The following is a 24636-nucleotide window of genomic DNA, read 5'->3' as shown; positions in this document are numbered from 1 at the left end:
CCGTCTCCAAATACAGTCACATTGAGGTGCAGGAGGTTAGGGCTCTAACATCTCAATTCATCTCACAGAAGTGTACTTATAACAAGGGGACATTCGTACCCACAAACACACCCACAGGGAACACAATGGGTTGAAACACAGGGGGAATACCATCACCTACAACCCTGCCAACACTCTGACCTCAGACTGTCGTCCTCCAAAACTGTGAGACCATAAAGTACTGTTTTTAAGCTGCCCAGACTGTGGAACTTTGTTAGGGCGGCTCTGAGCTCTGCCTGGCAATTTTGGAATAGAACAGATACATTCAGTATTGTTTGTTCAAGAAGAGAATAATGTCTAACCCTTCTATGAAGACAGATTTTGCGTACTTCAAAAGTTCTAGAGGATTAGAGGAGAGGAAGCAATAAAAAGGAATTATAAAGGCAAAGAGAGAACTCAGCCAAGAGGAGTTAGAGGATAATAATTATGCAGAGAGAGAGTAATGATGAAAAAGAGTATTAACCAGTACGGATCGGTTTTAACTGTAAAATAAAATGATTTTCATGAATTTCACGAATCTCCTTTTGAAGGAATTTAGAACCACATTCACTTTGCAAAGCTCTTGTGTGTACTGTATCCACCCTTTCATGGCTTCATGATTAGAAGATTTTAAACCTGAATCTGCAAACTTTTCATGTCACGGAATTGCAGTTAGTGAAGTTTTCTTTTGGAAAATCTAATCTCTCTGTGCTTTGTGCTCAACATTGCTGTAAACCTAAAACTGCTCTAGAAAATAAATCCTAATGAAAAGCGGGGGGGAGAACCTAGCTAAATGAACTTTCTATCTCTAGATAAATGGTCTTCCATTTGGAGATGTGTTTGTTCTCATCATTTCCAGCCTACTCTTGTAGTGTCAGAAGGAAATGCAGACTCATAATTTTATATAACAGTTTTATGAGATTTGTGGACAGCTTTCAAATTCCAAATCTCAATCCTTACAAGAAGAAAGGTTTATATCCCTGTTCGCTTCTATTATTCTTTCCACAAAGAGATAAAATTTAAATGCATGGAGCATCAGGAAAAGCATGGAGTGTATTAGAAATCATGAGCTCCATCAATTAGCACAAAAGAAGCAAACATGAACATATAATTAGGGAAACTCCATATGTAAAGTCACAAGGTTTAGAGCTGAAAGGACGTGAGCTGTTGTCCAGCTCTTGAGGGTGGGTTTCCCATTGGCTCCGTGCACGGTTGGGTCTGGACTGTAAAGAGGATTGAGGTCGGGACCGTTAGTGGATTCAGTGATCACCTAGAAAAGTCTGCACAAGTGAGGAAGCAGGCACGGGCTTTCCTCAGTCATATTCATCCCTCGTGATAGCTCAGTGGTTAAATCCAGCAGAAAAGAAAACTGAAGAATAGAGAAACCAAGTCTCTTCCCCGAGTTCACACTGAAGCCATCGGTAGAAGCCAAGGCATCTGGCTCCCTGACTTGGCACAGTTCACTGCTCTTCTCTTTTCTCCCTTTTCACCAGAATTTATTTTGTAACTGGAGTAGCCAAGCTTCTCTCAGTCGTGACCTTCTCATCACAAGCTTGACTCCAGAGGGTCATTAGCTCTTCCTACTTTTATTGTAAAATGCTTGCTGTGCTAGAGAGAAATGTCTGAGGAGAAATGTGGTAGATGTATATGAAATTATATTCTCTCCTCCACATTTTTTTTTTTTTTGGTTGCAGTACGCGGGCCTCTCACTGTTGTGGCCTCTCCCGTTGCGGAGCACAGGCTCCAGACACGCAAGCTCAGTGGCCATGGCTCATGGGCCCAGCCGCTCCGTGGCATGCAGGATCTTCCTGGACCGGGGCACGAGCCCATGTCCCCTGCATCAGCAGGCAGACTCTCAACCACTGCGCCACCAGGGAAGCCTTCTCCTCCACATTTTACTTCCTAAGAAATGTGTTCTGTTCCGCCCTGAGTATTTTCTCTTGCATTTTCACTCATTCAACATAAATTTGCGCAAGACTCATTGCATCAGTTTTCTATTGCTGCCTTAACAAATTGCCACGAACTTAGTGGCTCAAAACAGCACAAATATGTTATCTCACAGTTCTGTATGTCAGAAGTTGGATCTCACAGGGCTGAAATCAAAGTTTCTCCTGGAACCTCTAGGAGAAGACCTGGTCCCTGATCATTCAGACTGTTGGCAGAATTCAGCTCCTTGCTATTGTAGGACCAAGGTCCCTGTTCCCTTGCTGGCTGTCCACCAAGGAGAGTGCCCAGCTTCTTGAAGCCACCCACATTCCTTGGCTTGTGGTTCTACTGCTCCAAGTTCAAAGTCAGCAGTGGAGAAGCAAGTTATTCACATGTCACATCTCTCTTACCCGCTGGCCTCAACCTCTCTCCCCTTTTAAGATCTCGTGTGATTAGATTAGTCTCGCTTGGTAAACTTCCTATTTTGTCAGCTGATTAGCAGCCTTAATTCCATCTGCATCCTCAATTCCTTTTAGCCACGTTACAGGATATTCATAGGTTCTGGGGATTAGGATGTAACATCTTCTGGGGGGGGGCATCATTTTGCCCTCCTGCATCTATCATGTACCAGCTATTGGGCTAGATGCCGGTGATAGAAAGAGGATTAATAAATGTGGTTCATAACCCGAGAAACACAAGTTTATCTGTGGAAGTAAACAAATTGAATAAATACTAGGCTGGACATGTTGCTTGTAATGTATTAACAAAATATTGAAGAGGAAAGGAACCATTCACTTATCTCCATAACTTCTCTGAGGTGTAAGTATAGAGAGTGTAATTATCACAGATTTACAGATGTGCAAGGGAATACAGAGAAACTATGTTTTCCTAGGTTTAAGCAGATGATTTCCCAAACAAGGGTAAGATCCATGATGAAGATTTCATCCCTAGCTTCCAGGCTACCTTACCGTGTATGTATGTCACTGCCACTGTTATAACCACTCCCAGCATTATTACTACCTACTAATTCTGAGCACTTAGTCAGCACAAGACATTCAGCCAAGCACCTAAGATCCACCATCTCATTAAAGCTTCACAGTGTCTCCATAAGGAGAGTATGTGTGTTGGTAAGGTGTCCTGTAAGTGCAGAAATCCTACTAGAACTGACTGAAGCAAAGATGGAATTCATGGTCCAGAAATAAACAACAGGGAATATATTGTTCATTAGATAGATAGATAGATAGATAGATAAGTGGTAGAAATATGCTGACATAAAGAGATATACTGAAGCATAGAGATGCAGGAGAGATTCCATGCAGAGAATAACTCTCTCGAGCTCTATCAAAGCTCCAAGTCAAGCTTTGGCTCCCCGACCCCACCTCTGAGCTCTGTTTTTCTCTTTGTTAGTTGATTTCACCAGCAGCTACAGATTTATAACCTCTCAGTTCGGGAACCGCAGCAGGAAGAAATCACCTCATTGCCATAATTTTTGCAGAAGTCCCGCCTTGGAGTCCACTAGTGTGGCTTAAGTCACGTGTCCACACTTGAGTAATCCCTGCCGCCAGGGAGATGGAACATCCAGGTCAATAAGGCAAGTCCCAGGCCTCCTGCATGTGGGAGGGGCTGGCCCAGCCTCGCCTGCACCACATCCCTGGAGTGCAGGAAGCCTTTTCCCCAAAATAAAATCTGGGTGCTGTTCCCAGAGGGGTCACGGATGTTCCCTGAACTAAACAACAGCTGCCCACCGCATAGGTGCCCCCTCACCAAAGAGACCAAGGAAGCCTGCGTGCCTTTCCCAGCCAGCCTCCGCTGGTAAGAGCCCAAGGAGAGCCGGTAGAGCCTCATCAGAAACGCTGGGTTTACTCTTCCTGTAGCACCAATAGATTAGAGAAAAGATGGCGTCTCTTTGAAAGTCTAAGCATTTTCATCAAATATCTTAAAAACTCACAACAACGTTTCTGCAAAGTAATATCTGTTATTATATTTATACTAGAAAATGCATGCTTAATTATTTAAAAACATTCAGTAAGTGTCAGGACTTCCCTGGTGGTCCAGTGGTAAAGAATCCGCCTGCCAGTACAGGGGATGTGGGTTGGATCCCTGGTCGGGGAACTAAGATCCCACATGCCTTGGGGAAACTAAGGCCACGCACCACAACTACTGAGCCCACGCGCCCTGGAGCCCGCGCGCCACAACTAGAGAGAAGCCCACACGCCACAGTAAAGAGCCGGTGCCACAATGAAAGATCCCGCATGCCTCAACTAAGACCCAAAAAGAAAAAAAAAAACATTTAGTAAGTGTCCATCAGCAAAAAGAAGAAAATAAGAAAATCCATCATCTACCACCAATAGGAAAACAACATTTTATACCGTGAATAGTGGTTTGAATGATTAAATACACTTCTATAGCATAATTTCATGTTTGCGTGATAATACAGTATATGATTATGATGTAAATTACTTGAGTGTTTAACTAACTACCGGAATTTTTTCACGTTCAGTTTTTTGCTATGTAAAAAAAAAAAAAAAAAACTACTAAGAACATATATGCATACTTATTTCCATACATTTGAAAACAATTTTATTGAAGTAGAGTTATTTATAATGTTATGTTTAATTTCTGCTGTACAGCAAAGTGACTCAGTTATACATTTTTTTTTCATTTTCTTTTCCATTATGGTTTATCACAGGATATTGGATACAGTTCCCTGTATGATATGTAGGACCTTGTTGTTTATCCATCCTATATATAATTGTTTGCATCTGCTAATCCTAAACTCCCACTCCATCCCTCCCTCCCCCTCTCCCACTTGGCAACCACAAGTCTGATCTCTGTGAGTCTGGTTTTGTTTCATAGATAGGTTCATTTGTGTCATATTTTAGATTTCACATATAAATGCTATCATATGGTATTTGTCTTTCTCTTTCTGACTTATTTCACTTAGTATGATAACCTCTGGGTCCATCCATTGTGCTGCAGTATTTCCATACACTTCTGATTCATTTCCCTAAACTCATTGAATTGTACTTGGCAGGTAAAAGCGCATGCAAAACTTTAGCCTTTTGATATTTATTGCCAAAAACTCAGAAAGTTTTAAAGACATAGATTCTTGCCAGAGGTGTATTATACTTCTCATTTCTCATTCCTTTATGGACATACATATTATAATGAGTATTTCTCAATGTTATAAGCAAAATATTACACATCCTTATTGTTTCAAGTCACTAAATACTAGTATTTGAACTTTTTTTTTTTTTTTTTTTTTTTTTTTTTTTTTTTGTGGTACGCGGGCCTCTCACTGTTATGGTCTCTCCCCTTGCGGAGCACAGACTCTGGACACGCAGGCTCAGCGGCCATGGCTCACGGGCCCAGCCACTCTGCGGCATGTGGGATCTTCCCAGACCGGGGCACGAACCCGTGTTCCCTGCATCGGCAGACAGACTCTCAACCACTGCGCCACCAGGGAAGCCCTGAACTTTTTTACATTGGTCTTTTTTCTCTTTTATTTTATTTATTTATTTATTTATTTATTTATTTATTTATTTATTTATTTTATTATTTTATTTATTCCTAATGTCTAATTCTTAATTTAATATATAATCTTTTTTTCTTTATTTCTCTCTCCCTTTCTTCCTTCCTTCCTTCTTTCCTTTCTTCTTTTTCTTTCTTTCTTTCTTTCTTTCTTTCTTTCTTTCTTTCTTTCTTTCTTTCTTTTTGTCATCACCTGTGCACATTTTCCTTTTCTTGCATCTTTGTTTTCTTATAGGAAACAAGGGGCCCAAGGAGCCTGGCTTCTTAAAATGTTCATTTGTGCTGTCTTGCCTCTGAGAGATACATACTTCAAAACCTCATTTTTGTTATTCTTCATATTTTCTCAGTTTCTCTGTCTAATCTTTTCTCATCTTAATATTTTCTCATTTTACTATATATGTATGTGTCCTTCTCTATATATTTAAAGAATGTAATCAGCAGAAAACCAGTAGATATCAAAACTATTGAACGAATATATGCTTTTGTTATTATAAAAGAACAGATGTTCTGGGCCTCCCTGGTGGCGCAGTGGTTGAGGGTCCGCCTGCCGATGCAGGGGATACGGGTTCGTGCCCCGGTCTGGGAGGATCCCATATGCCGCGGAGCGGCTGGGCCCGTGAGCCATGGCCGCTGAGCCTGTGCGTCCGGAGCCTGTGCTCCGCAACGGGAGAGGCCACAACAGTGAGAGGCCCGCGTACAGCAAAAAAAAAAAAAAAAAAAAAAAAAAAGAACAGATGTTCTATGTCTCTCAAATAAGAGTCATAAGTGGGTGTTAAAACCTATTATTTCCCCCACTCCAAAAAAGAATAATTATATCTCTTTTACTTTAAACTTATTTGTCAATTCACATCTGACAAATAAAGACAGTTAATCATTCTAGTTAATATTCTTTTTGTTAAGTTTAATGTCAACTCTAACATACTGAGACAGTTTTCTTGTCTATAAATTATTCTAGAATATTGGCTTTTCCTTAGAGTCTGTGTACTACCAACTTAAGTTTTGGCATTATCTTTGAGTAAAAATATTTTGATGAAAATCACAGCTACTTTTGTTCACATTTAATGTTTCAAAACTGGTGATCAAATTAGGAAAATAATTTTCCCCTAACTCATTTTAAAAAAGCATATTTTTGGAGTCTGGGTCTATTTATGAGGTGTTTTCATGCCTTGAAGGCATTAACATGTGTCTGTGTAGGCAGGGCACAGACATTGAGATAGCTTTGTATGTATTCTGTGATTACACAGAAAGTCTGTTTTTCTTTTTAGAAAGAAAAGCAGGAAATGTTGTTTGTACTCTAAGTACATTCATGGATGGATCAAAGCGTTAGCAAAACTGTCTCTTCAATTACAAGTCATGGTTTGAGATTCTGCAGCCACAGACTTATTTTCGTAGTTTCCTGTTTTTAAGGATATTTCCTTTGCAGAGTCATAGTTACTAAAGATTGCCAAATTAAAAAAAGACTGAGTTATCTACTAAAACATGACACTGATTTACAGTATGTGATCCTCACCGTGTCACTTCACAGAGAAAAATAACACAAATAAATAGAAATAGAACATAATAGGTAATGTTCTTAACAAGAACCATGAAATTTTCCTCTTGGGTAACAATGCTGAACTAGCTAGCACTCAGCATGAAGTCACGGAAGCATCCATGAGAGATCCAGTTTTTCACATCCTCCTGTAATGTAGATTCATATGACACACTTAAACGCATTTCTGTGAATCCTTGAAATTCATCTCATGAAATGCCATAAACACTTTTCCCATCTATGAGAGGAACCCAAGTGGAAAAATGAAAGCACTTAGCAACCATGGCTGGATCACAGGAATGGAAGAGGAGTCAAGATTCTTATTCCTTCCTCAGGTGACTTTTACTAGTTGCACTTAGTACAAGTCCCTGATACTTGGGAACTTATCAGAATAGGAAGAGGAACATGAGTCTTTCTGTCCCACCAGCACCCCCTGCCTTGAGTCCTACAATGTTCTGATGGTTTGTACGGATGCTAACAGCTACACTCCTCTGGGAACTGATATGGTTTTCCTCCACGTCATCCTATAAAGTCTACATCAGGGACACCCTAAAAGGCATCATCAGGAATGAGGTAGAAAATTAAATGGTATATTTGGTGAGAAAATATTTACTTCACCCATGAACTTTTTTTCTTTCCTATTTTCTTAGAATAAATTTTTCATAACTAAAAATGTCACTGTAACCATTTTAGGAGAGATAACAATGAAAATGTGATATTTAACATCATTTATTAGTTCTGTTGAGACTGTATTCTCTCTGACTGCAGAAGACAGTCTCTGTTCTTTTAGTACAATCCTAGAAAAATTTAGGACCCATCGTTGAGGAAATTATCTGCTTAGCTTCTAGACATTTTGAATGCCTAATTTATCCCTCAATTTAGCTTATGGTCTTAAGAAATGAGTGAATTCTTTGTAGAACTTCTTTGCCATTTTAATGTGGGCCTTTGATTTTAATTTCATTACATATGATTTTCCATTTTTAAAACAATCTCTATTCTATTGAATGTGCACTTAGCTTTCTATTCTGAATGACCCTTACATAGGCAGGTACTTGTGTGACCCGTTCTTGAGAGTCTGCATCACTTTTCTTCCTGATATGTGTACTTATATTTTACTATTGGGTTATATCCATGTGCTAATATATTCAACGCATTAAGACAGTCTTTTACAACTCAGAGTATTACTTCATGATCCCTTGGTTCCTTCCCCTCATTAAACAAATACTTTTTGTTCTCTGGGAGATAAGCAGAATGCTAGGTGTTTAGAGAAAGGATGGAGTAGTTAGATTTCAGTGTGATGTTAGACTGAAAATTCATCATATGGACCTGATACATTTGCCGCCACTCCTTTCAAAAAAAAAAAAAGAATCTATTTCAAATGTATACCTTAATTACTTAAAATTTCCCCTTGCTTAAAAAAGATACCATAAAAATTATAAATATATATATGCTCCTAAGTCATTCTTTCTGCAGATGGTCATATGATTTTGAAATTAGTTTCTAGATTTCTGAGACTGACTTCTCATTTTATATTGTTTTACCAGCCCAATGATAAAATAATCCTAGAAAATTAGCAAAATCTCTACAGGTCACTTATGTTATTTTTACCTTTAAAAAAGTGGATACAATTTGGATACTAGTGCTAATTTTATATTTTTTGTAAGTTATTTCTAAATAAATCCTAGGTTATATGCATGTGAAACCACTATTGCCGCAAATATAAAATGAAGAGCTATTAAAGGTGAAATGCTAATTTCAAAAACTATATTTTGCAACTCTCAGGATTTACACGATGGCAAAAAATGGTCCTGGTGATGAGTAAACCATTGCATTTAAGTGCGAGTGTGACTTCTGGTTCAAGGTGGCAAGCTGAAACAGGCTTTTATTTCCCACCTGTCTCTTAACTCTTATTGAAATTGAAGTACAAACTACAAAATGGGATACATTCATAGAAGCTATAGAACCTAGAAAATGGGACACAGTGAAAATGGAAACTGTTTTTAAAAATATACAGAGGACTTCCCTGGTGGTGCCCTGGTTAAGAATCTGTCTGCCAATGCAGGGGACATGGGTTTGAGCCCTGGTCCAGGAAGACCCCACAAGCCATGGGGCAGCTAAGCCCGTGTGCCACAACTACTGAGCCTGTGCTCTAGAGCCCGCGAGCCACAACTACTGAGCCCTCGTGCCACAACTACTGAAGCCCGCGTGCCACAACTACTGAAGCCCGCACGCCTAGAGCCCATGCTTCACAAAAGAGAAGCCACCACAGTGAGAAGCCCCACGAGGAAGAGTAGCCCCTGCTCGCCACAACTAGAGAAAGCCCGCACAGCAAAAAAGACCCAACACAGCCAAAAATAATTTTAAAAAAAATTTTAAATAAACAACATACAGAAGAGAAAAGGCAAATGCAGGACTCTAGAATGCAACCAGAACTGTGAGAGCCTTCAGAGCAGGTTCTGAAAAAAGACCTCAGCAGATGTGGAAACTGTTCTTCCAATAGGACCCTTTGATGATCATGGGTTGTTTTTGGGGACACAGAGAAAGCAGAACAAAAAGACCAGAAATTCTCTGATGGATTAAAGGCTCTGAGCAGACATCTGAGCCAACAGATCATCCCCATTCCTATCTATGCAGTGTGCTGTCTGCCCACAAAATCCAGGGATCGACTTTCTAGACATTGAATGAGCTCCCTGGGTGGATGTGAGGAAGCCTTCTTAGTAATGACTTTTGGGGTGTTAGGAGGGGAGCTGCGATTCATCCATTTCATCTCCATTCACTCACCCTGAGGAGACTTCTGCCTCTTGGAGACAACTGAAGGTGACAAGAGAGTAAAACATTATGTGGAAGGGCCAGGACAACCCCATAAGAGCTTTTTGGATAAAACAAAACAAAAAGGGTATGAAGGTGGAAGTGGGGAAAGGAATTGATTATCAAAGCAATGTTAGAAGGAATTTCTCCAGAGTGGAAGAAAACCATGGTCAGATTGAAAGGGACCAGCAGAAGAAGCTATGAAGAAACCACGTGTAGACATATCTTCTTGAAATGTTAGAAAACAACAAATATATGAAATATCCGAAGAGGTTTCACTGAGGATAACAAACCCAAGCCTTCAGTGAAATGAGAAGGATATTAACATCTGTGTCATAGCCAAGATTTTAGCCCCTATGATCTTCTTTCTTGATATGCCTGTGAATATGGTACATTACATGGCTCAAAGGACTTTGCACATGGAATTAAGATGGCTAATCAGCTGATCTTAAAATAGGGAGGTTATCCTGGATTATCTAGGTCCACCCAATATAATCACGGAATACAGAAGTATCAGCCAGAAAGATGAAGCAGAAGGAGAAATCACAGAAATGGAAGGTGTAGGAGGGACTCAACCCACTGTTGTTAGATTTCAAGATGGAGAAAAAGTCCGTGAGCCAGGGATGCAGGTGGTCTCTGGAGGCTGAGAGTCTCCAGTTGGCAGCCAGCAAGAAAGCAGGGAGCTCAGTGCCACAGCCACATGAAACTGAATTCTACAAGCCTCCTGACCCAGTTTGGATAATCAAGGCCAACACCTTGATTTCAGCCTGATAAAAAATTGTCACAGACACCATCGTGGCTTAAAATGGCATCCATGTATTACCTCACAGTTTTATAGGTTGGAGCCTGGGTTGGTTTTGACTTATGTCTCTACTTCATTTTGACACTAGTCAAAACCAACCCAGGCTCTAACCTATACAACTGTGAGATAATATATGGGTGCCATTTTAAGCCACTGTGATGTCTGACAGTTTTTTATAAATAGAAAGTGAATGCAGATTTCGGTACGTAGAAATGGAGTGTTGCTGTAACAAATACCTAGAAATGTGCAAGTGGCTTTGGAACCAGGCACTGGCTTAAGTTGGAAGACTTTTGAGGAGCATGATAGAAAAAGCCCAGATTGCCTTGAACAGGGTGTAGGAATATGGTCGTTAAAGTCTGCCGGTGAGGGCTCAGAAAGGAATGAAGAGCATGTTCATGGAAATTGGAAACATCTTCAATAGTATCAGAAAGCTTAGCAGAATTGCATCCTGCAGTTATCTGGAAATCAGAGACGCTAAGTCATGAAGTTGGCTCTATGGCTGAGATTTCCAAGCAAATGTTTAAGGTGTGACCTGGCTTTTTCTTGCTACTCATAATAAAATGCATAAGGAGAGAGGTACACTGAGAAAAGAATTATTAAACAATAGAATCCAGGATTTGATGATTTGGGAAAATCTCAGTCTACCAAGATGGCAAAAGGTAAAACAAATTGCTGTCAGGAAAGCATACTCTAGAGAAAACCAAACAAAACTTCTGAGGGTATGGCTGTACAACCATTCTAAGACCTCACAAAGTTTGGAAGGTCAGAGTATTAATTTATACAAAAGGCTTTTGAAGAGATTAAGGGTGGGACTCATGGATTCCCCTCAGCCCTTTGAGCAGTAGCCTAAAGTAGAGGAGGGATTATCTAGGGAGGATTTGTGGGGGAGCTTCTTGTCTAATGGGGTAAACCCTTGTGACATAGACAGGAGTCTCACAAAGTTATGGAGAAGTTTATATTAGCAAAAACACTGCCAGCTTGGGCAGAAAGGGACAGAGACAGGATGAAGTGAAGGAAGGCTGTTGGACCCTCAGAATTCTACTGGCGGAAACTTGCTAGTGAAACTACTCAGCTGCACACAGATGCAACTTTTTATAAGAAAGGAAAGATGAGTTAGAGGACGGAGATGTGAGCCCAGAAGGTGGAGCTGAGAATTGCAAAGGATCATGCACAGGCCTGGAAACTTGATGGAGTTTGTGCAAGTAGATTTCAAAGTTAATTTAGGTTGATGACCACTTTTCCTTCCATCTTCTCCCTTTTTGAAGCAGAATGTCTGCAACTATTAGTCTATGCCTGTCTCACCATCATGTGTTGGGAGCAGATAACTTACTTTCTGGTTTCACAGATGGAGAGGAATTTTATCCTGGGATGGATTATGCTTAGAGTCACATCAATACCTAATTTAGGTGATACAGATAATGAAATTTGAGGGTTTTGGACTGATGAGACTTAGGGGAGATTTCTGCACTTGGAGTTGTATTGGGTTGAGACTTGGGACCTTGGGTTAGGGTAAAGAGTTTTTGCATGTGGCATGGATGTGAGTCTGGATAATGGCTCCTCCCAAAAAAGATGCCCATGAACTAATGCCCAGAGCCTGTGAGTGTGTTACATGGCAAAACGGACTTTGCAGCTACGATTACGGTTGTGGTTGTGAGATATGGAGATTATCCTGGATCATCTAGGTGGGTCCCATCTAATCACACAGGCTCTGAAAATCAGCGAAGGCAGAGTCAGTCATAAAGACACAATGTAAGATTCAGGTAAGATGGGGCTTAAGGAGAGGTCAGAGAGGTTAGAAGAATGAGAAAGACTCCACACTGTCACTGTTGGCTTTGAAGATGGAGGAGGATGAGCCCAGGGATGAGGATGGCCTCTCGAGTCTGAGAACAGCCCCATCCAACAGCAAGCAAGGACCTCAGTCCTAGAAGCATGGAGAACCAAACTCTGCCAGCAACCTGAATGAGCTTAGAAGTGAATTCCCCCCTAGAGACCCTGAAAAGGACTTCAGCCCTGCCAGCATCTCGATCTTGGCCTTGCTAACACTGAGCAGAGAAACCAGCCAACCCTCCTAGATTGTGACCTACAGAAGTGTGAGTAAATAATCGAGTGGTGTTTCAAGCTACTAACGTGTAGTAATTTGCCACAACATCGACAGGAAACAAATACAGTCATAGTTTTCTCCCACAGCACTGGACCCTAGGATGCAATGAGTAATGCCTCCAAAGTTATCAGAAGAAGAGATTGTGAGTCTTGGATCCTATACCCAGGCAAAATGTCTTTCAAATAGGAGAATGAAGTCTGTTTCAATTAAATGTGTATATTCTTGAAAGTTTACCTTCTACATATCCCATCTGAAACATTACTTGTAGTTTTACTCTAGTAAAACAAAAGAGTGTTACAAGAAAGAGGGTAATGTAGGCTCTCAATATTCGTGGTGGAGTAAAATAAATCATAAGATAATATCTGTGCATCGAAAATAACCTGTTCATATTAGAACACTGAAATTGTTATGATTATAAAATGGATTTAGTGACATAGGGATGAAGATATAATATTTTTCCTGATTATATGAAGAATGAAAGACAACTAGAATCTCAGAAAAAAATGTGCAAGAGAATCGTGAGTCAAATATAAAGCTATCTAAAATTTTTATGGTTTTTATGAATTGATAAAATATATAAAGTAATCATCTATTTTGCCTGATATTTTAAATTATTTGAATGATGTTACTGTAATGAAATGGCATGACATGAACTCTAAGAATTTTTTTTCTTTCACTTTCAATTTTCAAAATTAACATACAGAATGAAAACATGTAAGAAGATGTAACCATAGTTTAGAACAAAAGCAATGGCTGGCCAAATATGAGATTAATGGGATAGGAGAGAACTATACAGACATGAATCTACTCAACTTTGTCAGTTGAGAATAGATATGATCTAAAATCACTGGATTAAGAAATAGACATATGAACACACTGTATAGAATTATGAAGGTACTCACTTCCAACATAAAAACAAAGAAAAAGCAAAACAAAACCCAGCAAAAGTCATAGTGGATTATGCACGCCTACCCTCCACAACCTGCTGATGACCTCATCTTAACTTGATTAAGTCTCTTAAAACCTTATTTCCAAATAAGGTCACCTTTTGAGGTACTAGGATTTAGGTATTTAAGATATATTTGGAGGGCAAATCTATTCAACTTTTAACACAGAGAAAATGAAATATGGAACCTAATAAAATATACTTCACATAAAAGAAGGAAGACAGAGTTTGAGAGACAGAATGATAGCATATATTTAAGAAAAGTTACTACAAGGGTAATTTTAGACAGCATCTGCTCTCAATAAAATTCAAGGACATATAGACCCTTTAAAACAAGGGGAGAAACATGGAAAGGAAATTTGGCTGGGAATCAGGCAAACATAACAATTAATTTAGATTAATATATATATAATACATATATATACATATATATATATTGCAGGGCAACAGAAAACAATTGCAAATATGTTATACACTTATGGTATCAACCATATAGAGATTGAAGTAAGCAAAGTGGAGGATAAGCTTGAAGAAGACAGAGGCAAAGTCCAAGGTGGAGAGAAAAACTATAAAAATGATGAGAGGGAATGTGATAAATTGAAAACACATAATACACAGTAAACAAAAGAAATAACAACCAAATGAAGACTGGGAAATATCTTTCCTGAGCTTAGAGACACTCTTACTGGCAGATTAAAGTGGTTCTTCCCATTCTGGCAAAATTAAGGAAATTAGATCAAATTCCAAACATTCTTGATTTTTGAGAATGGAAGAAATAGCCTACAAGCTCCAAGGTGGAAAATATCAGATTTGAGCAGAAAGAAAAACACTGACTTCACGTTTTTCTTTCAGAGAGTGAACCTACATGCACAGCTATGTTTGTTCTGTGGGAATCTCTCTCTGGTGTGGCTGATGAGACCAGCATAAACCAGTCAAATAAGTCGATCTGCATCCCCAGGAGCATGTCACTGGAACCCAGCAATTCCAGTCAGTCCCATATGACATTGAATTAAGAGAACAAAACAATGAAGTCCTATCCCCATGAAAAAGCCCAAAGATAAATGAGGGAGATGTGCCGCAGGAAACAGAGATCATTCCGGTGCTATAGGGGGCACCCCTACTTCTGATGACCATGCTATTTCTTAATTTAGTTCTTCATGTTCCCTTGTGTGCTCTCAGTCTTGTATCTCATAGAATAGGCTTGAATTTTTCACGTATTCCTCCCATTAGCTGCTCTAGGTTTTGTTTCGTTTTGTTGCCTAAATTAGCTCCCGTGAGTTTCTATTAATTGCAACCAAATAATCTGTGAATAAGGTACATATAAAACAATATGCAAATGTTATTAATCATTACTAGAAGGGAAGATATTAAAATGTTAGTAATTTGACAATAAATAAGTTTCAAACATCTGATTATAGAGCCCCCCCAAATGAAGAGGGATTAGGAGTTGGAGGAAGTAAAATTTAGATAACTTCCTCATCAATGATCCTGATAATTAGACAAACTTGCCCAAGTGTGTGTGATGTTTTAAAAACGTAATTCTAGGAGAATGAATAACTGCACATATTTAACAAATTATGAAAAGATACGCACTTAAGTTCACACAGCAAATGGTAGACAACAAAGGGAGTGGTAAAGAAACATTTTTAAATGTTTGAAAATGTTATTATATGAGGATGAAGGCAAGACCAAGCACTACAGATCTGACGGTAAGGGTAACTGGATGGAACTCCCCTTTCCAATCATTGTGAAACTCTTAGATGTAGAACATAGTGCAAAGAAAAATATAAAAAGATCAAGAAAAATTAAAATAATGGACCATGATATATCAAAGATGCTCAAATGAATGGAGATAACGTTAAATCACTTTCTTTGCTCATCTATAGGAAGCAACTCCTTATCTTTCAAGTTTGATCATGAGATGGCTGCAATTCAGTCATATCTTCAGGCTCCACTTCTAATTCCAGTTCTCTTGCTATTTCTACCACCTTTGTAGTTACATCCTGCACTGAAGTCTTGAACCCCTGAAAGTCATCCATGAGAGTTGGAACCAACTTCTTCCAAACTCCTGTTAATGTTGATACTTTGACTTCTTCCCATGAATCAGGAATGTTCTTAATAGTGTCTCTAGTGATGAATCCTTTCCAGAAGGTTTTCAATTGACTTTGCCCAGATCCCTCAGAGGAATCACTACCTATGGCATCTACAGCCTTACAAAATGAATTTTTTAAGTTATTACTTAAAAGTAATAACTTGAAAGTAAAAATTACTCCTTGGTCCATGGGCTACAGAATGGATGTCATGTTAACAGACATGGAAAGAGCATTAATCTCATTGTCCATTTCCATCAGAGCTCTTGGGTGACTAGGTGCATTGTCAATGAGCAGTAACATTTTGAAAGGAATCTTTTTCTGAGCAGTAGGTTGCAATAGTGGGCTTAAAATATTCAGTAAACAGATGCACCGTCACCCAGGCTTTGTTGTTCCACTAATAGCATGAGCAAAGTAGACTTAGCATAGTTCTTAAGGATTTTAGAAATGGTAAATGAGCACTGACTTCAATTCAAAGTCACCAGCTACTTTAGTGCCTAATAAGAGAGTCAGCCTGTCCTTTGACGCTTAAAGGCATTGACTTCTGCCTAGCCATGAAAGTCTAAATGGCATCTTCCTCCAGTATAAGGCTGTTTTATCTACGTTGAAAATCTCTTGTTTAGTGTAACTACCTTCATTAATTCTCTTAGCTAGAGCTTCTGGATAACTTGGTGCAGCTTCTACAGCAGTACTTGCTGCTTCACCTTGCACTTCTATGTTATGGTGATGGCTTCTTTCCTTAAACCGCATCAACCAACCTCTGGTAGCTTCCAAGCTTTCTTCTACAGCTTCCTCCCCTCTCTCAGCCTTCACAGAATTGAAGAGAGATGAGGCCTTTCTCTGGATTAGGCTTTGCCTAATGTTGTGGCTGGTTTGATCTTCTATCCAGACCACTCAAACTTTCTCCATATCAGCACTAAGGGTGTTTCACTTTCTCATTATTCCTGTGTTCACTGGAGTAGACATTTAACTTCCTTCGAGAAGTTTTCCTTTGCATTCACAATCTGACTGTTTTGCACAAAAGGTCTAGGTTTCAGCCTATCTCAGTTTTCAACATGCCCTCCTCACTAAGCATAATCATTTCTAGCTTTTGATATAAAGTGAGAGACATGTGACCCTTCCTTTCACTTGAACACTTAGAGGCCATTGTAGGGTTATTCATTGGCCTTATTTCAATATTGTTTTGTCTCAGGGAATAGGGAGGCCTGAGGGAGAGGGGGAGAGATGGGGAATAGCCAGTCGGTGGAGCAAACACACCACATTTATTGATCAAGTTTGCCATCTTATGTGGATGCAGTTTGTGGCACCCCAAAACAATTTTGGTAGTAACATCAAAGATCACCGATCACAGATCATCATAACAAATATAATAAAGTGAAAACGTTTGAAATACTGAAAGAATTACCAGTATGTGGCACAGAGACACAAAGTGAGCAAATGAAAAATAGAGGAAAGTGGCACCTTAGACTTGCTGGATAGTCACCACAAACTTTCAATTTGTAAAAAACACAATATCTGTGAAGCTCAATAAAGTGAAGTGCAATAAAATGAGGTCTGACGGTATATGTGTGTCCATGTTAGTAAAAAGTTGAGGAAACAAATTCCAACAGTTTCTTCTTGTTTCTTTTTTCATCTTAATGAAATTAGGTTTGGGGTAATTTTCCCCCTTCTTTTTGCTTCACTGTTTTCTAAACTTTTGCATTTGGAAAGATATTATAAAGCATATTACTAATTCAAATATTTGAAAAATTAGTCTCATATTCCTGGATTTAAAGATGGCAAAATGTAAATTACTGAGATAATGAAGGGTTATATTGAAATAATATGTGTTTATTTTAAGGATTTCCTTAGAATGTCTTTCCTGCACTTAGATGTTATTTATACTGACTATACTAGAATAATTGTTTTGAGCTGTAAAAAATAAGGCTTTTCTGTGAGTGGCTTAGACTAATTGAAAACAGAAAAAGAATTTGAATTAGATGTTCTTTAAAGCCCTTCCTAATAATAAATTCTGACTCTACTATTTATCCCAACGTATAAGAGGAATAATTAATATTACGTGACATTTTACTACCTGCCAGGCACTGTTCTAGACAGTTTATGTGTATTATTTAATACTCAGAAATAATTCATGAGGTTGGTACTATAAGATAGAATAATTGCTACTACTATTATTTTCAATGTCAAATAGGTAATGATTCATTAGAGATTGCAGATAGAACATTTTGTAGCAAACTGTAGAAGAACAACATTTCATTAACTGAAAAAATTGCTCTTTTCCTTTCCTAATCCCGATCTCTTATATGTTTGTGCAATGAGATTATTTGAGAACATTTTTAATTAAGTAATATGTTCTTATAGTTTCTTTGAAGGATGAGGAAGGGTTGGCTGCTATAGGTAGGCTTTCCCAGGAAGCATCTGTATCCAGACAGTTTACTAGAGAGAACTCAGAACTGTACCTGCGAGGGAGTTAGGGAACAAGGATTCCACAGAGGGAAAAAAATCCGAGGCTGGCTTGGCCCTTCGCAGATGCCCTGTGTCTTCAGTTTCTGGGGAGACACTGAGGCAGAATCCAGCCACAGGCAGCACTCCTGGCTGAAGGAGTGAGTCAGAGATCAGGACAAAGCAGACCAATGTAGAGAAAAGTGCAGTAAAGTTTCCTAGGCAGACCCAAGAGAAAAGACATCGTTATGAGGCATAACTCCAAAAGGAGAGAAGAGTGGATAAGGAGACAACAACCAAATCCTCTTAGAAACTAGAAAGAAAATTGGTGCATGTGAAAGGATTTGCTGACACCTAGAAAAGTGAATGCTAAAGCAGCAGAGAGGAAGCAAAGAGTCAACCAGATTTTCATCCAAGACTCTCTCCAGACACAGGAATTGACAGCATGAAATGCTTCGGAGGAGGTGACAACATAAGGGAGACCAGGTGGAAGTCTGTATATGAGGCTGTCAGATCTCCATAACCCATGCCTCCCTCTCCAGAGAAAAGTGCTGGCATATTTCTTTGTGGGAGGGGAACTATTTTTTGGAGATGGTTGGAGAACGTTGTTGGACTGGGTGACAGACGTGAGGAGGGCTTCCCACGTAAAAAGTAAGAGACAAACAAAGAAGAAAAAAACGATCTGGAGAAAAAAAGAATGCCTGCAGGGAGGAAATAAAACACGACAAATAAAAGTGCTGTAAAAATCTCAGAGTAATAAAAGAATGTATTGCAACTGTGAAATGAGAACAGTCACTTGAAAAAAGAAATTCAGAGTATATAAAAGAGCTCTTGAAATTAAAATGTGATTTAAAAAAAAAAAAAGAAAAACTCAGTAAAATTATTTTATGGTAAAGCTCACCAAATCCTCCAGAGAGCAGAGCAAGGGATGAAGTGATGAACAAGGGAGATGATAAGAATATTATGGGACAGGTCCCAGAGGTTCAACAACTAAATATGGGAGTATCACTCAAATAAAGCTGAATTATAAGAATTTCTAAGCCAGAATTCCATACTCAGCCAAACAATCCATTAAACGTGAGGTAAACGTTTTTAGGCATACAGCTTCTCAGAAATTTACTCCCAAGAGTTTGTCCTTATGAAAATACTAGATACCCAGTCCACCAAAATGAGTAAAGAGGTGTAAGGAACAGGAGATAGGAAATCCACAGGAAAGAGGCAGCCAGCATCCCCAAGAGGAAGGTTCACTGGAGTTTTCAGGCTGGAATCTATGCATTAGGCATAAAAGCCACCAGTCCAGATGGTAAAAGACTACAGGAGATAGTTCTTCAGGAAAATACCACTGGTAGGAAAGAGCTGTCAACGTAATGGGTGCTGAATTAGTAACTGTAGAAAACTCTAAGAATTAGTAAGTATTAGTTCTAGGAAAAACAAAGTGGAATCAAATGGAATGGAAAATGAAAGTTTACTGCACGTCTGAGTTGACAATTGTTTTTACAGCATCCCAATAAAGGAACACCGAGTATTAAACATGCTACCATAGAGGAAGGGGGTCACCTATGAGCTGGAGAAGGTGCAGAATGAATGTTTTATCCTCACATGTCCTGTGGCGGGGTTGGGGCGGGAGGAATCTACAAGTGATAGTGATACAAAATGAAAAATCACGAAAAGTATAAAACAGGTTATTTCCGGAAATGGAGCCAATACAGAAACAAATAAAAAAGTGCAATATTTGCCTCTGAGAAGGAAGAATTTGGGATGGAGGAGGTGGAAGAATTTTTTCTTATAAAATATATTGTAGAATTATTTGATTACTAATATGCATGGATAACTCTGAATAAAAATTCTTATTAAAAAGATGGACAATGTAAAAAGAAAGAGTATTAATTTTTTTTAGTCCAAAAGAAGAGTACATTGATTGACCTGAACAAATTGCCTTATTTTTTCTGAAATGACTTTAGGTCTAAATCAGTGACCTGGCTTCTGAGCAACTTTGGAAGAGCTTCTTATCTGGATGACATTGTTAAAGATATTCTGACTGTTACCATTCTAAAATGTTGACCTAAATGACCTTTAGATTTCTATTGTTATAATCTTAACTATAAACTGTCTTCTTTGTAGAATATAATTTTGGAAGACGTATACTTCAATAAATGATTAGTCTACCAGTGAGGTATCTTATTTGAAAAAAGAATAAAATACATACAATAAAAATGTCAGAGCTGCAGACCTCATTAATTCAGTTTTTTTTCCATATTCTACCTAGGCGAAGGTGAAGTTTACCTTTGAATGCCTAAGAAGAAATGAATATTGTAAGCATCATTATAAGGATATCTTGGTCATTTTTTTTAAAGAAACTGAAGATTGCAGTGTATATTATTTAATAGACTCTTTATTGAATAAATATATATTGAGCTTATTCATGTAACAAATCTCATTAAGTACCTATTTTATTCAGGCATTCTGCAACATATTGGGAACACAAGGCTGATACTATATAGTTCTTGCTCTTACGGTGACACATAAGTAAGGAAATTGACATGAAAATGAGCAATTGTGATTAAAAGAAAAAATAATAATTGCTCTATTGAAGAGTTACACAAAATGCACTAGGTGCCCAGGACTATGAATATAGGCGTCACAAAGGGAATTCCATGTGAGCTGAACCTGAAGGAGAAATGAGAGTTACTTCTATGAATTGATGGAGAAAATTCCAGAAAGGAAGCTTGAGCCGTGGTACATATGTGGGTGGAAGTGTCACGTGTTCTGAGATCAGCCAAGAGTTGAGGATGTCTGGAGCACTGAGCAGTGAGTCTGGAGAGAGAGGAAAGGAGACTAGATTTCATGAGTAAGGTCGAGTCAATGAGGCACTATTAATAGTGATTATAATTCACAGTAGTCAAATTTTTCAAGTTATTTCTCTGTGCCAGGCACTGAGCCAAGCACTTTACATGTGACATTGTATTGAATCCTAACAATTACTCTATCGTCATTTTTAAGTTTTTCAAGCTTGAGAGTAACAGAATAAAATTTGTGTAGAAACTTCATGCTAAATCTCATGAAAAAATGTTTCAGTCAGGTTAAAAAAAAAAAAGGATACAAAATGGCTTAAGCGACCACGTAAAAATTTTATAATCTATCAAGAAATGAGATTGGAAGATTTAGATAGCCAGTTGTTTTATTCTTTTTCATCACTTCAAAAGTATCCACTTATCAATTTAAAAATAAGAACAATGTGTGTTTTTAGAGGAAGAAGGGAAAAGAGAAGGCAGAAAGAGGAGAGATTCTGTGGTGAGGGAAGAGAAAAAAGGAAGAGAGAATAAGAGAGAAAGAGAGAGTGAGCTAGACCCACAATCACTAAAAAGCAATGTTGGAGGATGGGAAAGGGAGAAGGATGAGACAGAGACTCCTCCCCCAGTGGTCCAGGCAAAAGACAATACAGGCTTCAATGTAGGCAGTCATCAATAGAATAGCAAATGAAAGAATAAGAGAAGTATTTACAAAAGGAAATGGTCACGCTTTGGGTGTGTAGATGTTAAGCCAATTCAGCAAGAAAGGGAGATGTGAGCCTTGGTGAGGTTCCTGAGGGGACGTGATTAGTAACATGGTTCCTGTAGCTCTGGTATTATGATTTGTTGGTGGTTTCATAAATAAAATATGCTAAATATGCTAACTCATAACTAGTGGGTGTCACTTTACGCATTGCATTAATTAATCACATTCCTATTAAAGAGAAAATGGTGGTTGAATGTTCCTGGTCACCAAGTTGATCCAGAACCTCAGGTTCTGGTTTTGACCTAATGAAATCTTTTATCCTGTATTCATCACAACACAGAACTTTCATGGATGACCACCAAGAGTACAATAAGAGCATGAGGAACCTCAAAGTACTGGTTTGAGAGCATCGTTGACCATTGACCCAGATTGTATGGACTTGACTCTCCTTTACAAAATGTTCCATTGCTGTAAGATGTTGTGGATCAGATGTTAAAGTACACGCTGCCGTCTGCCCTGAGCGCCTTCCTACCCATCTTCCTCTTGCCTGTTAACCTTGCCCTTTCTTCACCCCCCAGGGCTCTACGAAACCTTTCTAACCAATGATGAACCAGAATGCTGTGACGTCAGGAGAGAGGCAAAATCCAACACCCCCTACAAAGGGACGGTGGACAGAGGCGGCTCCTGTCCCAGGACGTCGCTCCCTGCTTCAGCAGCACCCAGGCTGGGCCCCAGCAGACTCAGACTGTGTGTCCTTGTGCTGATGCTCCTTCACACAGTTCTCACGGCCTCGGCGGCACAGAACGCCACAGCCCTGGGCTTCGGGGGCATCCACGCACTTGACGAGCGCTCGGCCAGCAAGGAGTAGGGACGCTGGACCCTGGAGCATGCCTGCCGCCCTGGCCACTGGCATCATGGCCTGGGTGCTCTGACCCGCGCATCACTTCGTGCAGGGCCTGGAGGGCCAAACTGGAACAGAGGGACCTGAATCCAAACAAGGACACACACACACAGCTTTTTATGGACTAAAAGGCTGGAAAGTGACTTCAATTTCTCACACCATTTTATACACTGTGTTTTAATGTTTGGAGGTTTTCTTTGCTTTCCTTTTGATTTGGGTTTATCTGTTTGTTTTGTTTTTGCACTTGTTAATACAGGATTTATTTGGGGGGGATGGTTTCTCAGAGGTAAACTAAGTCTTTTCACTGTCTCTCTCTCTATATATATATTTCTAGTCATTGTGTGTGTTCCTCAGATAGTTCTGTCTCATGTCCTGTCAGTTTCTATTAGCGGAATGATGGCTATGACCTCACGGTATAGCAAACAACAACAACACACAAAAAAAATCATAAAAAAATAAAAAAGACAAAAAAAAGAAAACAACAAAAAAATAAAAATAAAAAAACTCCCTGACTCTCCCTCCTGCCTCTGGAACCCACGCCCCTCCCGGCCTGCCCACCCCGGGCCTTCCCCACCCACAGCAGACGACATCCGCTTGCTTCTGTTCTTGTCGCAGCTGCCGTGAGTGGGCGCAGTGCACGCTCCGCTGGGCCTCTGAGCTGCTGCTGCGCAAACCCGCAACGGAGCAGAACCAGGGGGGCCCTTTCTAGCTGAACAAACAAGTGCTCTCCATAACAGGTAGGGTCCCACAGTTAGCACATCTTTACGTTGAAAATAAAACAAAAGCATAGAAAACTCCCATGAACTCGGTTGGTCTAGCTCCCCCTTCCAAGGGCCCAGGCCTTCCTCGCTGGTCAGGTGGCTGGAAGCAGCCGCCCAGAATGGGGGTGTAAGGAGGTAGGGAGTCCTCCCCTGAAGCCGCAGGTGGCTGGGCTTTCCCTGGGATTTCAGTTCTGTTGCAGGACTACACGAGCACCTTTTGGCCATTGTTACAGGAACAGGATTCTGAGGACTTAAATCTGGACTTCTTTTTCCTCCTTTACCATTGTGGAGGGCTAGCAGATGTGCTCAGACACCTGCAGCATACAGAATCTAGACCATTTCACCCCAGTATTTCCCCCACATACAGTTTTTAATTACTCCAGGTATAAAGTGTATGCAATTCTGCATTATCGAAAAGAACTTTTCAAAAACTAGGTTAGCCATTTTCATTCAAGTACAGAAACGTTACCACTCTCACATGCTCTAGATAGTTGAAGGCAAGAGGAGAAATCGGATTGCTCTGTTTGTATTTTTTCTTTTTGTGGGAACATTTTACCTGCTGAGTGTCTATGAATTTGCTTTCTAAAAAAAAAAAAAAAAAAAAAAAAAAAAAAAAAAAAAGGCTTTTATGAGTTTACAGTAGAATCAGTGGAAGGGAGAGTTAATAAGGGCTGTTTTTAAAACAAACAAACAAAACAAATAATTTTAAAAGAACCACTTCACATTCTTTACTATTCTCTACCTACACTCGGGAACTGCATTTCAGGGATGATTGCTGTATAGCTGGCAGATGAAGGAAAACCATGGAAAAGGTCCTCTTAGCGAACAAAATTTAGTTCCTAACTTTCTAGCTATGAAATTCCCCCAGGCATTTGTTTTTGTTGAAACAAAACTTTAATCTCTGCATCATACCTAACTCTGCGACACGCGTTACAGTATGCATATTTTGTTTTGAATAAAAAAAAAAAAACTGTTTTGTTCCAGTCTGTTAAGAATATTCAAAATAATAAAGGTATTGCTTAATAAAATTGCTAGAATTGTTTAGCAGTACATGCACAAATATTTTACTAGATTCTTTGTTTTAATAGTGTTTTGTTGAGACTGAAAATCCTAAAATGGTCTGCGCAAATACAAAAAAAAAACCACCAAAAATGCAAAATTCTCCAGTTTTTGTTCCTTTTTTGAAATTTGTTTTTTATTCAAATGCAAACACACATTCACACGTGCACCCACACAGGCACAGCATTTGTAATTTATGAAAATAATGGTACTATTTCTGGGGAC

At 39.2% G+C, this 24636-nt stretch overlaps 1 protein-coding gene across 2 annotated transcripts in view; it reads left to right on the top strand.

Annotated features, from left to right (window-relative positions):
- Positions 1-24370, top strand: part of NALF1 (NALCN channel auxiliary factor 1) — a 581296-nt gene extending 556926 nt beyond the window's left edge. The window contains exon 3 of one of the 2 annotated variants that reach the window (XM_082601935.1): positions 22269-24370. In XM_082601935.1, the coding sequence (XP_082458061.1) occupies positions 22269-22558 (290 nt within the window). In that variant the 3' untranslated portion in view covers positions 22559-24370. Of the gene's footprint in view, positions 1-20461; positions 20509-22268 lie in introns of those variants that run through there. The other variant, XM_082601936.1, reaches the window with a different exon arrangement.
- The last annotated feature ends 266 nt before the right edge of the window (positions 24371-24636 follow it).

Source organism: Mesoplodon mirus (genome assembly GCF_964341445.2).
Source record: "Mesoplodon mirus genome assembly, chromosome: 17".
Taxonomy (NCBI): Eukaryota; Metazoa; Chordata; class Mammalia; order Artiodactyla; family Ziphiidae; genus Mesoplodon; species Mesoplodon mirus.
This window is presented reverse-complemented; position numbering and strand designations above follow the sequence as displayed.